General features: G+C 47.4%; 1 protein-coding gene across 2 annotated transcripts in view; it reads left to right on the top strand.

Annotated features, from left to right (window-relative positions):
* The window catches only part of ADAMTSL3 (ADAMTS like 3), a 247,812-nt gene extending 238,664 nt beyond the window's left edge, over positions 1-9,148 (top strand). Inside the window, exons 28-29 of one of the 2 annotated variants that reach the window (XM_066239225.1) lie at positions 7,179-7,393; positions 8,083-9,148. In XM_066239225.1, coding sequence (XP_066095322.1) covers positions 7,179-7,393; positions 8,083-8,189 — 322 coding nt within the window. In that variant the 3' untranslated portion in view covers positions 8,190-9,148. Of the gene's footprint in view, positions 1-7,178; positions 7,411-8,082 lie in introns of both variants that reach the window. The other variant, XM_066239226.1, reaches the window with a different exon arrangement.
* Positions 9,149-14,133: the final 4,985 nt, after the last annotated feature.

Here is a 14,133-nt window from a genome sequence, read left to right as displayed (position 1 = left end):
GAGCTATCCTCAGTGCCCAAGGCCAGAGCTTGAACCAGTCAAGCCACTGGCTGTGGGAGGCGGGGAGAAGAGAAGGGGAAGAGGGAGGGGAAGAGAAACAGATGGTACCCTGACCAAGGGTGGAACCCAGGACATCCACGCCCCAGGCTGACACTGTGCACTGAGCTAACAGTCCTGGGTCTTTTAACTTTCTCTTAACCTGTGACCTTGGACTACCGACTTCCTATTCTGCAAAACGGGGAATTTTGTGAAGTTATGGTTGGGAGGTTTTGATTAGTTAGCCTGAGCAGCCTGTGTCATAGAAGATGCTCCGTATATTGCTCTTTGCTCCTCCTTCACATCCCAAGTCTTTTGGGAGAAAACAAGATGACCTTGACAGTTGGCTCGGTTACCATTTGAGCCTTCAGTGAGGTTTGGCAACGTGGAGTCCACTGCGTTTCCCATTCCCCACAACACAGTTCAAACCAGAGCCTGTCTCTTCCAATGGAAAATGTTTGGAACAGCTGCCCTCATTCTCCACAATCTCACTTCCTATTTTGCTGAGAAGATAGAGACCACACACAGATTGATATGTGCCATCCAGATGTTTTCTGTTGCGTTCTCAAAGATGTATTTACAACACAAACCCGTCCATGGGTTGAGCTTTCTTTTTAACATAGCGGACATTTTTTGGGAAGTTGCCTCTTTTACTTATCAATACATTATAAACATTTTCCCCATCTTAATAGATAAGATTCAGTTTATTTTTTTGTTTTTAAATGAGAGAGAGAAAGAGGGAGAGAGAGAGAGAGAGAGAGAGAGAGACAGGAAGGGAGAGAGATGAGAAGCACCAACTCATAGTTGCAGCACCTTAGTTGTTCACTGATTGCTTCTCATACATGCCTTGACCCCGGGGGCTGCAGCCAAGGCAGTGATTCCTTGCTCAAACCAGCGACCTTGGGCTCAAGCCAGTGACCTTGGGCTCAAGCCAGTAACCATAGGATCATGTTGACCCTGCGCTCAAACCAGATGAGCCCACACTCAAGCTGACAACCTCGGGGTGTGAACCTGGGACCTCAGCATCCCAGGTGGACACTCCGTCCACTGCAGCACCACCTGTCAGGTTTCAGTTTGTTCTTTTAATAATAGTATCATCTCATTCCATTGCTATGGATATTTGATTGTTTGAAATTTTTTGCTATTACGAACAAATACTTCAATAAACATCTGTAACATATATCTTTATACACAAAAGCTAATATTTTTTAAAATTGATTTTAGAGAGAGAGCAAGGAGGAGAGAGTGGGAAATAGATTTGTTGTTCCACTTATTTATGCATTCATTGCTTGATTCTTGTATGTGCCCTGACTGGGGATCGAACCTGCAACCTTGACTTAGTGGGATGATGCTGTAACCAACTGAACTACCCGGCCAGGACCAAAGGCTAATTTTTTTTTTTTTTTTACAGAGACAGAAAGAGAGTCAGAGAGGGATAGATAGGGACAGACAGACAAGAACAGAGAGAGATGAGAAGCATCAATTATCAGTTTTTCGTTGCGACACTTTAGTTGTTCATTGATTGCTTTCTCATATGTGCCTTGACCGCGGGCCTTCAGCAGACCGAGTAACCCCTTGCTCGAGCCAGTGACCTTGGGTCCAAGCTGGTGAGCTTTGCTCAAACCAGATGAGCCTGCGCTTAAGCTGGTGACCTTGAGGTCTCGAACCTGGGTCCTCTGCATCCCAGTCTGATGCTCTATCCACTGCGCCACCACCTGGTCAGGCCAAAGGCTAATATTCTTATGGGATAGATTTTAGAGAAATGAATTGACAGTCATGCTCATTTTAATACTAAATTACCATCAAAATGTCTATACCAACAATATGTAAGAGCTTCTGCCTCTGTCATCAACATAACACAGATTTTTTTCAGTCTTTTAAAGATTTTTGCCAATCGGATGGATGAAAAATGATGTCTTACTGTAATTTGTACTTTCCCACTTACTTTTTAAATGCCTTTTGGCTGTTTGCACTTTTTTTCTGGAACCCATTCACTTTTTCCCATCTCTCTGACCATCACCTTTGGCCAAGACACCCACTGGTCTCCATTGACTCATCGTGGGGACATCTTGAGGGATCTGTTCCAAAAGGTGGATCTGACTGTACCCCCACCACGCTCCACCTTCCTGCTAGATTAAGATCACTGTAGAGGCTTCACCTGCTCTGAGGAAGAAGACTGCCCAAGTGCCACATGTGGCCTGTACCAGTACTGCATGGCAAGTCCCGCCTGCCGGCACAGCCTCGCCCGGGACCACGCTCTCTCACTGCCGCTGTTTCAGCCACATTGTCCGCCAGGTCCTTGGATGTGCTCTGCACTTTTTACACAATGGCGGCAAAAATGAGCAGAAACTATAGTAGAGAAGACAAAATGGCTCTGGCCAGTGGCTCAATGGATAGAGCATTGGCTCAACATATGGACATCATAGGTTCAATTCCTGGTCAGGGCACAAAGAAGAAGCCACCATCTGCTTCCCTTCTCTTCCCACTCTCCCTTTTCTCCCTTTTTTCCCTCCCACAGCCAGTGGCTTGATTGGTATGAGCATGGCCCTGGGCACTGAGGATAGCTCAGTTGGTATTAGCGTGTCAGCCTCAGGTGCTAAAAATAGCTTGGTACTTGAGCATCAGCCCAAGATGGGGATTGCTGGGTGGATACTGGTTAAGGCGCAAGAAGGAGTCTGTCTCTTTAAATCCCCTCATCTCACCTGAAAAAGAAAGGAGAGAAAAGAGAAGATAAAACACGTGGAAGGATCTATCAAGTGGTTAAATATCTGGTTAAATGGGGTTTTAGAAAAAAGATATGGAAAGGAACTGAAAGGATGCACATTTTTATTTTTATTTATTTATTTTTTTTCATTTTTCCGAAGCTAGAAACGGGGAAGCAGTCAGACAGACTCCCGCATGCGCCCGACCGGGATCCACCCGGCACGCCCCCCAGGGGGCGATGCTCTGCCCATCCAGGGTGTCGCTCTGTTGCAACCAGAGCCATTCTAGCGCCTGAGGCAGAAGCCACAGAGCCATCCTCAGCACCTGGGCCATCTTTGCTCCAATGGAGCCTCGGTTGCGGGAGGGGAAGAGAGAGAGAGGAAGGAGAGGGGGAGGGGTGGAGAAGCAGATAGGCGCTTCTCCTGTGTGCCCTGGCCAGGAACCGAACCCGGGACTCCTGCACACCAGGCCGACGCTCTACCACTGAGCCAACCGGCCAGGGCCAAGATGCACATTTTTAAAAGAAATAATAGAAGAATAATTCTTAAGAGATGTGAGTGGGGGAGTCAACTTGCCTTTCATTTCTTCTGTTATCTCTGCTTCCTCCAAGGCTGGCTGTTCTCTCTGATAGCTTGGTGTTTTCTTTCATGCTGCTAGTTTCCTTCAAATATCTGGTGGTTTGTGCAGGAAGGACTAAGGCAGTTGAGAGAGCTACTGTGGGCTTGTAATTTTCTAACCCTGTTTTACCCACAGACCTCTTCTGCTGGCTGGCTTGCTGAAGATAGGTGGGGTATCAGAGCTCCACCGGCAGCTGGCCACTCCCAGTGGCCACAGCAGGGCCTCAGTAAATGTGAGAGGGTGTTTTATAAGGAGTGGCCAGGGGTAGCAGGCTGTCTGCTCACTTCCTCTATAGTCCTGGGAAGGGTTGGGAGCTGTGGCCTCCACTGAAAAGAGAGGAGTGAGGGTTGTCAGGATAGAGCTGGCCCAGGAGGAATGAGGATTGTGGGGGTAGAGCTATCTCAGGGGGAGTGAGGATTGTGGGGGTAGAGCTATCTCAGGGGGAGTGAGGATTGTGGGGGTAGAGCTATCTCAGGGGGAGTGAGGATTGTCGGGGTAGAGCTATCTCAGGGGGAGTGAGGATTGTCGGGGTAGAGCTATCTCAGGGGGAGCGAGGATTGTCGGGGTAGAGCTATCTCGTGGGGGGGGAGTGAGGATTGTCGGGGTAGAGCTATCTCAGGGGGAGCGAGGATTGTCGGGGTAGAGCTATCTCAGGGGGAGCGAGGATTGTCGGGGTAGAGCTATCTCGTGGGGGGGGGAGTGAGGATTGTCGGGGTAGAGCTGGCCCAGGGGGAGTGAGGATTGTGGGGGTAGAGCTATCTCAGGGGGAGTGAGGATTGTCGGGGTAGAGCTATCTCAGGGGGAGTGAGGATTGTCGGGGTAGAGCTGGCCCAGGGGGAGTGAGGATTGTGGGGGTAGAGCTATCTCAGGGGGAGTGAGGATTGTCGGGGTAGAGCTAGCCAACACTGATGACAAGAAGACAACATGGGGACCTGAAGAAATACTTGAGGACACACAGAGCTTGTTCCCCAAAGTAGTGGTTTCCTACCTTAGCCAAGAGTCAGAATTACCTGGGAAATTTCTTTAAAATAAGGAGACTCAGGTTTAATGAATCAATATCATTGGGAGTGGAGCCTGGCAACCTACATCTTTTTAAAGCTGCACACGTACTTATGATAACCAGCCAGGCTTGGGATCTTCTGCCTGCGGGGTGATTGTGCCTGGTGTCACGGACCAGGAGAGGAGTCACTGGCGGTGGGGTGGAGCTGTACTGAATGGGAATGAGGAATAGGAAAAGACTAGTAGGAGCAGGTTCCTGTATGATTTCTGCTGCTGTTTCTACTTTCATGCTTTATGTAGAAAAACACATGAGCCCTAGTTGTGGGCATAGTGCTGGCACCCAGTCTGTGTTCAGCTCATAGCTCAGACATCCCCATTTCCAGTGCAGGAAAGCATGGCGCCATCTGCTGGACAGACCTTGCATTCTTTTGCTGAGTCCTCAGTGACCAGCCTCTTCAGTTTCCAGTTGGTCTGTAGCTCCTTGTGGCCCTCTCTCCGTTTACGTTTAGGAAGCTCCATGGTTCCTTCTGACTTCCCACCAGCCCTGCCTTCCATCGAAGCAGAAGTGGCTGTGTTAGTTGAGGTATTTGGTGCTAGAGACAATAAACGTCAGCTCAGAATGATTTATGTAGAGTGGGTGGAAGATTTCGTATGCAGACTGGACCACCCAACACTTGTGCACAATTTGGTACCCTTTGAACATTTTTAGTAGAAAAGCTGGACTCTGTAGGGGGACCGCTGAGGAGCATTCAGTCTCTGCCTTATCCAAAGCAATTCAAGTTTTGGTGCTTTAGATTTATACTCACTGGGGAAAACAGAAGTCATCTAATAGCCCCCCCCATCTCCCCTTACAAATTCTATAAACAATTTGTTGTGACAATATTATGTAAATCCTTTGATGGTGTCTCCCCCTACTGGCCAATCAAGATATTGCTTCCAACTGTGTAATACGTATTAATACTTAGTTGAGATCATCATAATTTTCTCTCTTATTACCAGTGTGGTTTCAACACTCTTTATAGAATATGTGCCCTGACAAGGAATCTTTTATGGCAATACAGATAGGTCCCAAGAATCCAGAGGGAGAATGCCGTCAGACCTCAGGAAGAAGAGTAACCAAGACAGGAGCAGGCAGTGGGACGTTTTTCTCTCCTTACTTTTACAGCTCTGTGTGTTTCTGCTCCATCCTTTGTTCTTCCTGAATAGTTATTATTTTTTCCCTACCTATCTCGCTTGTGTGGCAGAATATAGCCACCACTACCCAAGACTCTCGCTACTTTCAGATTCTTAGGAGAAAGAGGTACTGAAGCAGCTCAAGTGAGGGTCCTTTTCCCGTCGCTTTAGATGGGGAGACATTCTCATGTAGTGCAAATATATTACCCAGGAGCCCTGGCCTAGGGCACGAGGGCACATACCCCCCAAGTGGCCTCACTAAGGTGCCTCTAAATACCTTTTTAAAAAATCAGAGGGTAGGTCCTGGCTGGTTGGCTCAGCAGTAGAGTGTCGGCCTGGTGTGTGGATGTCCCAGGTTTGATTCCCAGTCAGGGCACGCAGGAGAAGCAACCATCTGTTTCTCCCCTCCCCTTCTACCTTCTCTCTCGCTCGCTGGCTCTCTCTCTCCCCTGCCCACAGCCAATGGCTTGATTGGTTCGAGCACATTGTCCTGGGCACTGAGAATGGCTCTGTGGAGCCTCTACTTCAGGTGCTAAAAATAGCTTACTTGCTAGCATCAGCCCCTGATGGGCAGAACATTGGCCCCAGACAGGGGTTGCTGGTTGAATCCTGGGCAGGGCAGTCCGTCTCTCTATCTCCCCTCCTCTCACTTTGAAAAAGAAGAAAAAGGGGAAAAAAAAATCAGAGGGCATTCATTAACTTCCTGTTCTGTTTTAAAGGTAGATGCCTCTTCCCAAATGGTCTTTGTCAGGTCTGACTCCAAGTTACGCTATGGCCTCAATGTAAATGTAAGAGCATTTCTCTTAGCAAACAAGATTGCTCATGTACAAATTCAGACTCACACCGGAATATACTTCAGGTGCTTAGGTAAACAAAACTTCAAGCGTGCTAACAAAGTTGAAGTGTTTTGTGAGTCCTCCTTCTCGTCCTCGCCTGAATGGATCTGCTCGAGTTCATGGGGACAGCATGTCCTCAGCGGTGTGCTGCTTGACTTGGTGCTGGGAGTCAGGGGAAACAAGGTGTCTGCCGCCTCCCCTGTGGTTGTGATGATCCCACTGCTTTGCATAATCACCAGCCATGAACAACGCAAATCCGATTCCTGATAAATTGTCCTCCTAATTGTCAAACCTGTAATATATTTTCCTTTTTTTTTTTATTAAAATATCTTGATTTGTGCCTGACCTGTGGTGGTGCAGTGGATAAAGTATCAACCTAGAACACTGAGATCGCAGGTTTGAAACCCCAGGCTTGCCCAGTCGAGGCATATATTGGAGTCCATGCTTCCTGCCCCTCCCCTCTTCTCCCTCTCTCTCTCTCTCTCTCTCTCTCTACCTCTCTACCTAGAGAGAGCTCCTCTCTCTCTAAAAATGAATAAATAAAATTTTTTTTTAAATATATTGATTGATTTTAGAGAGAAAGGAAGGAGAGAGACAGACAGACAGACAGAAACATTGGTCTGTCCCTGTATGTGCCCTGATCAGGGACCGAAACCCCACCTTTGTGCAACAGGGCAATGCTCCAACCAACCCAACTATCCGTCCAGGGCAAACCTGTAATATGTTGAAAATGGAGTACGGTAAAAGGCTTGATCCTACCACGAAGTGACACCCACTTTTCCCTTTTCCCGTTTTTCGTTCTCTCCACTCCAGAGCCGCCTTTGGGAGGAACTGCTCGGCAGGGGCCTGTGACGCGTGCTGGCGTGCAGGCCCGTGGAAGCCGTGCACGGCAGCCTGCGGGAGGGGCTTCCAGTCCCGGAGGGTGGACTGTGTCCACACGAGGAGCTGCAGACCGGTGGCTGAGAGGCACTGTCTGCAGACAAAGAAACCAGCCTCCTGGCAGCACTGTGCTGGGCCCTCCTGTGACAGTATGTACCCCTCCCAGGTATCACACTGCCCTCAAACCCTGTTCAAACCAGACCGTCACGGTCCCTACCTTGTCAGTGTCATGTCTGAGGGCTCAGGCAGGACAGGGTGTGGAGTCGGGGTCATTAGGAGACGCCTCGTTTGTGTGTGGGTACAACTCGGTGTTCTTTAGAGATATAATATTTGGATCAGAAGGCTGTCGGGGACGCTGGTCACTGCCCTCTAACAGGCACGGGCAGCCTCTGCACTGACTCCTCTGTGCCTGCTAGACTCATTCCTCAGCCAGGGACTCATGGTGGGGTTGAGCAGGCAGCAAACGTTCTGAACTTATATGGATAACTTAATCGCATATGAATTTTTCTTGGGGGAAGGTCCATAGCTTGCATAAGTTTTACAAGGGGTCCATGACCCTCCAAAAGCCAAGCACCACTGCTCGGCCAGAGCAGCATGGACCAGAAGGGCTGTGAGGTCCCCGGAGAACAGTGACAAGCTGCCGGGCCTCCCTGAGAAATGAGCCCTGTGCGCCTCCTGCCCCCCGCGGGCGCTGCCCGGTGCCCGGCCCCGCCTAGTTCCTTCTCGTCACTCTGTGATCTCGAGTTATGCTTTTCAGAAAAATAATCAAATGATCTTTCACTGATTCTCTAACCAGATGTGCGTTAATGCGTATGGGTGTTTGTTGCTTTGTTTATAGGAAACTGCACAGACACAACTTACTACTGTACGTTTGTGAAGCATCTGAACTTGTGTTCGCTGGACCTCTACGGGCAGAGGTGCTGCTGGTCCTGCCACGCAGGGTGAACCATCGGAGGGGCCAGGGTGCTGCTGTGAAGCTAACACACAAACGTCAGAGCTCTCTCTCCCCCGTGTAGCTGATTCAAAAACACATGTGTCTTCCAAACACTCCGAATTCCGCAAACACAGGTTGATGGGCCGTCACCGCTGTTAAAACTCTGACTGCCATTTCCCCGTGGCCAGTTTCTAATTTCCAGCTCTGTTAAATGATAGATTCCAGGACTAACCTAAACCCCCTCGCCGGCAGGCCAAGGCACTTGGGACCTCACTGTGTCCTTCTAATCATGCGCCTACCAAGGTCACTCATGCGATGTCACGTGCTGCTGCTGCTTCCTGTGATTTGTAGACTAGCCTAGCGTAGGACTCCCTGAAGACGTGGGAAACACAGCAATGGATGGCTTCCTCTTCTCTCTGCTTTTAGGCTCTCAGCGGGTTTCTAAGACATTTAGATCTTAGAAGATCTGGCTGGTAGCCGTTAATAGGTTGGCACTAATGGCATTTTTATGGATCCTTAAATTTAGTCTGTGAAATAGAGACAGTTACTCTGGCTTGTAACACTCACTGGTCCAAGGATGGAAAGGGGGGGGGGGGATAACATCTCGTCCTTGCTCTTAAAGAACCCTGGGCACAAAAAGATGTCGCTGTCATTTTCACAATTCCAGAAAAATATCTTTGACTAAACAAGGCATCTTGGAAATTAAATGAGAGGAAAAGTTAACCTTTCCTGCTGGTTTTGAAGTATATTCAGTGCTTTAAGAGCTGTGAAAGAAACTTTTTCTAAGCACTATTTTCTTGTACCCAAAGCCGAAGCCTTATAAGGAGACCTAATTTATGCATAAAGTTGTATTCCTAAGGATTTTTATTTTGGAAAAATTTTAAGAAAACAATCTAAATATGAAGCATGGTAATTGAAAACAAATTGTTTATAGTAAATAATTGTTTTAAATTGAACTGATTTTTTTTTTTCAGTAAATCCAAAGTGAATGAGGGTCAGGCCGGAAGTTACAGTTAGGAAGTTAGGGTTAGGGTTTGGTAAATACGTTTCCGGTTAGTTTCGTTTTAGGATTGGGTTAGGTGAGCATGGGTGTCAAGTTAGGGGTAAGGCCAGAGTTGGCTTTAGGACTTAGGGTCAGGGCCAGGTTAGGTCAGAGGTGGGCTGCGTTTAGACTGGGCCATGTCAATATTAGTGACAGTGTCAGGGGGACCAGTTTGGGAGTCAGTGTTGGTGCTGAAGGAGTCGAAGCTAGCTGACAACTGTTAGCTCTTTTTATTTTATTTTATTTTTTTGAGAGAGAGAGAGGCAGGAAGAGACAGACAGGAATATCAAGCTGCTCCTGTATGTGCCCAGACCAGAGAATTAAACCGGCAACCTCTGCGCTCTGGGACGACGCTGCCACCAGCCGAGCTATCTGGCCAGGGCTTCAACCGTCGGTTCTCGAGCTGATTCTGTTCTGGGCTTTTTCCCTTCCATTCCACCAGCTCTGGCTTAGATGTCACACAGCCCGAAGCAAGCAGTCCTGCCCCTTCACCCACGGTCCCAGCTGCCTGTACCCGGGTTGCCTACCGCCTCCTGGCAGCAGAGTTATGTGAAGCAGATTGTGTGGGACCTTGTCCCTGGTCACTCGTAAGTGGACGGTGCATTCGGCCATGTCCGCGGACATGCTCGCTGGGTCTCTGCCACGCTCCGGGCACTGGGGCTCCTGTCACGCCTCAGCCTCGCTGACACTGTGATGAGCACTACTGTAAGTAGAGGGGGTGGCGGCTGCGAATGGACAGGGGATGCGACGAGGACACACATCAGCCCACGAGTTACTGATCCTCAATCAACACTTGATTGTTGAAGGTTTTTTTAAATTAAAAGAGATCATTTGTAAAATATGCTTTGTATATACTTATATGACTTAAAGGTGCAATATTTTATTTTGTACAGTGTGTAATAAAGACATGGGACATATATTTTTCTTATTAACAAAATTTCTTATTAAATTGATTCACTTTGTGTTTAAAGTTGCTGTTTTCCATTTGCTATTTTTTTGTCTTATCCTTCAAAGGCCATTCCTGTGTACTGTATTCCACTACCGTTTCTTCAACAGAAGAGTAATGTTTCTCTTTCATGATCCTTAAGTAATTCAGAAATAAATTTACTCTGACTATTCAGTGGCGTCCTTATAAATGCAAGGGGCTTAATTGTGTTATGTCTTTTGTAGCTTTAAGTCATGGTCTTGGAAGTGAGATTTCTCTTCATTTGCCAAAGGTTTTGGAGTTTCCAAGGTCACTTAATTAAAAACAAAAATCAGCCCAGGCCAGTTGGCTCGGTGGTAGAGCGTTTGCCTGGCGTGTGGATGTCCCAGGTTCAATTACTAGTAGGTCAGGGCACACAGGAGAAGCAACCATGTGCTTTTCTACCCCTCCTCCTCCTCTTCTTTCTCTCCTTATTTCTTCTCCTCCCACAGCCATGGCTCGGTTGGTTCCAGAGCATCGGCCCTGGGCTCTGAGGATAGCTCTGTTGTGCCTCTGCCTCAGGCACTAAAAATAGCTTGGTTGTGAATATAGCCCCAGATAAGCAGAGCATCAGCTCCAGACAGGGGTTGCTGGGTGGATCCCAATCAGGGTGCATGCAGGAGTCTGTCTCTCTAACTCCCCTCCTCTCACTTGGAAATAAAAAAGATAGTAATAGTAAAAAAAAATTTAAAAATCAATCATTTACAGTAACTTTGAGACTACGTTACCCTCATGCAGCTGAGCCACACAGGAGACATGGAAGTGGTGCCTCATGTCTCAAACATGCACTTGCATCATCATCATCACTGTCTTTTTCCATCGCTAACGCCCACATACGCTCTAAGGCGTGGAGAGTGTTATCAGGAGACAGAGGAAGTTAGCAACTTCACTTCCAATTCAGGGACATTTCCCTAATGACTAACGATGTGCAGACTATTTTTTCATGTCTTTATTTGACATCTTTGTTAGGTTGAATTGTGTCTCTCCCCCATGAACTTTCCAACTCCCACAATGAGAACTTAGTTAGAAACAGGGTCTTTGCAGATGATCAAGTTGTGATGTTGGTGAAAAGTCCTATGCCTGTGAATACCAATATGACTTATTTTTATAAATTTAGACACAGGTGTGTGTATGCAGGGAGAATGCCGTGTGAAGATAAGGGCAGAAATCTGTAAGCCACCCCCCCCCCCCCACGACATCCAGCAAAGCTCCGGGGCGGGGGGAGGGACAGGGCTGATTCTCCCTTGCAGCCCCCGGGGGACCCCAGACTTCTTGTCTCCAGAACTGTGAAAAAGGACATTTCTGTTTTTAAAGCCACTTAGTTCATTCATTTTGTTACAGCCAACTTAGTAATAAAACCTACATCTGTATATTCTTTGATGAAGTATCTGTTTACATATTTTAGCCATTTTTCCTATTATTGAGTTTCAAAGTTCTTGATATATTCTGGATACATGTCCTTTGATGTGTATGTGTGTGTATTTTTTTTTTTTTAGTGAGAAACAGAAAAGGAGGGAGCTGAGAATCATCAACTCATAGTTGCAGCACCTTAGTTGTTCATTGATTACTTTCTCATATGTGCCTTGACCGGGGGCTCCAGTTGAACCAGTGACTCCTTGCTCAAGCCAGCAACCTTGAGCTCAAGCCAGCGACCATGGGGTCATGTCTATGATCCCACGCTCAAGCTGAATGAGCCTGCGTTCAAGCCCCTAGCGACCTTGAGGTTTCAAACCTGGGTCCTCAGTGTCCCAGGTTGACACTCTATCCACTACGCCACCACCTGGTCAGGCACTTTGACATATACATATTTTATAGGTAAAGAAATGGCTCAGAGAGGGAAAGGACTTTGTACAAGTTAACCTAATAGTCTATGAAAGAAGATACAGTTCCCATTTTGCAGACTTGGCGTCTGTCCATAAATGCTCACTGTCTGCAAATATCTCCTGGCCATATGGCCTCATTACATTCCACAGTGGCTGCACTGGGGAGTAGCAGTGGGGGCACAGGAGGTGACGGTGAAGTAGCCCCGGCCACCCTAGAGAGCAGATCTCAAACTGCTGTGTGCACAGGCAGGTTGGGAGGGGCGAAGGACATTGGCAAAAGTCCTGCATTGGTGACATGGGGTAAAAATTTGCACATCCATGTAAAACATCAAGTGGAAAAGGGAAAAGCTGAAGCCTTAACAAAATGATTCTTTTTTAAAAATTTCTTGATAGAGCATTGACCTGGGACACTGAGGACCCAGGTTCGAAACCCTGAAGTTGCCGGCTTGTGCACAGGCTACCAGCTTGAATGCATGGTCGCTGGCTTGAGTGTGGGATCATTAACCTGACCTTAGGGTCACTGGCTTGAAGCCCAAAGATCACTGGCTTGAGTCCAAGGTCGCTGGCTTGAGCAATGGGTTACTCACTCTGCTGGAGTCCCTAGTCAAGGCACATGTGAGAAGGCAACCAATGAACAACTAGGGTGCTGCAACAAAGAATTGATGCTTCTCATCTCTCTTCCAGCTTGTCTGTCCCTGTCTCTCTCTCTCTCTCTCTTGCTCGCTAAAATAATAATAATAAAACAGAAATGAATTACTAATTGAATTTATTGGGGTGGCGCTGTTTAACAGAATGATACAGGTTTCAGTGCCCAATTCTGCAACACATCTCTGTACACTGTGTTGTGCTTTCATCCCCCAATCCAAGTCTTCGTCCATCAGCATTTATCCTCCTTGTATCCTCCTCCCCTTTCCTCCCCAAATAAAAGATTCTTGATGTTTTATTGGACACTGTGACCCTTTTAAAAAGTGTATATCAGCAACTGTTTAAAAAATTTTTTTTATTTATTGACTTTAGCAAGAAAGAGGGAGAAAGGAGAGAGAAAAACAGAGAGACAGAAACATGGGCATGTTCCTGTATGTGCCCTGACGGCATCGAACCAGCAGCCTATGCGCTTTGGGGTGATGCTCTAATCAACCCAGCTATCCAGCCGGGGCTGTCAGCATTTTTTTTTTTTTTAGATACAGCTTTGTTGAAGTTTGCTAACTCAGGACTGCAAGGTTCGCCTTCATGTTCAGAGGTCTCTTCTTCCTGCACTCACACAGTGCTCCTCAGAGACGGCTTTAGATGGTGGTTTCACACAAAGGGAAGTCTGTAAACTTCATGTGTTAAGAAGCCGGGTGAGTATTCCCTTCCTGCCTGCCATGCAGTGTTTGTTCTTAATGGTCTTTCTTTTTTAGAGCAGTCTTAGGTTTACGGCAAAATTGAGTGGAATGTACAGGCTGCTCTGAACACCTACTCCCTGCCACATGCACATCCTACACCAAAGGGGACCTTTGTCACAATTGATGAATACACACATACACACACACACAGACACACACACACACACACACAGTCATAATCACCCGAAGCCCTCAGCGGATATCAGGGTTCACCCTTAGTGCTTGCTGCCCATGTCGTTTTGTGAAACCACAAAGCCTTTCTTTCTAATTTGAGTCTGTAGTCTGATTTCCCACAACAAGGATGTCCTGGATGGAGAAGGAAGGGTTAGGGTGGGAGTTTCCTGTTTCTCCTTGAATTATTCTTTCTTCATCAGATTCATAAAGCTTGCTTTGCTGGAAATTCCTTCTAGAGTATGGCAGCCTGGTAAATAATATCACTAGTGTCCAGTGCTATGAAAATGTGTGACGGTGTGTGCGTTCCTGCACGGTCCGTCAAGGAGACGTAGGAGGCGATGAATTGGGTTGCTGGCTGCCGGGGCAATATCCTGCCCTATCTCGCCAAATCCCGTCCTGTCTCGTTATATCCCACCCAGTCTCGGAGTCTCTTTACCACCCACACTGAGGTCTGAGATTGGTACTTCTCCACCTGTGGCCATGCTATCCCGCCCTATCTCGCCAGATCCCGTCCTGTCTCGTTATGTCCCACCCAGTCTCGGAGTCTCTTTACCACCCACACTGAGG

Source organism: Saccopteryx bilineata, chromosome 7 (assembly GCF_036850765.1).
Source record: "Saccopteryx bilineata isolate mSacBil1 chromosome 7, mSacBil1_pri_phased_curated, whole genome shotgun sequence".
NCBI classification, from domain to species: Eukaryota; Metazoa; Chordata; class Mammalia; order Chiroptera; family Emballonuridae; genus Saccopteryx; species Saccopteryx bilineata.
The sequence above is the reverse complement of the archived record's forward strand: the minus strand, read 5'-3'. Positions and strand labels throughout refer to the sequence as shown.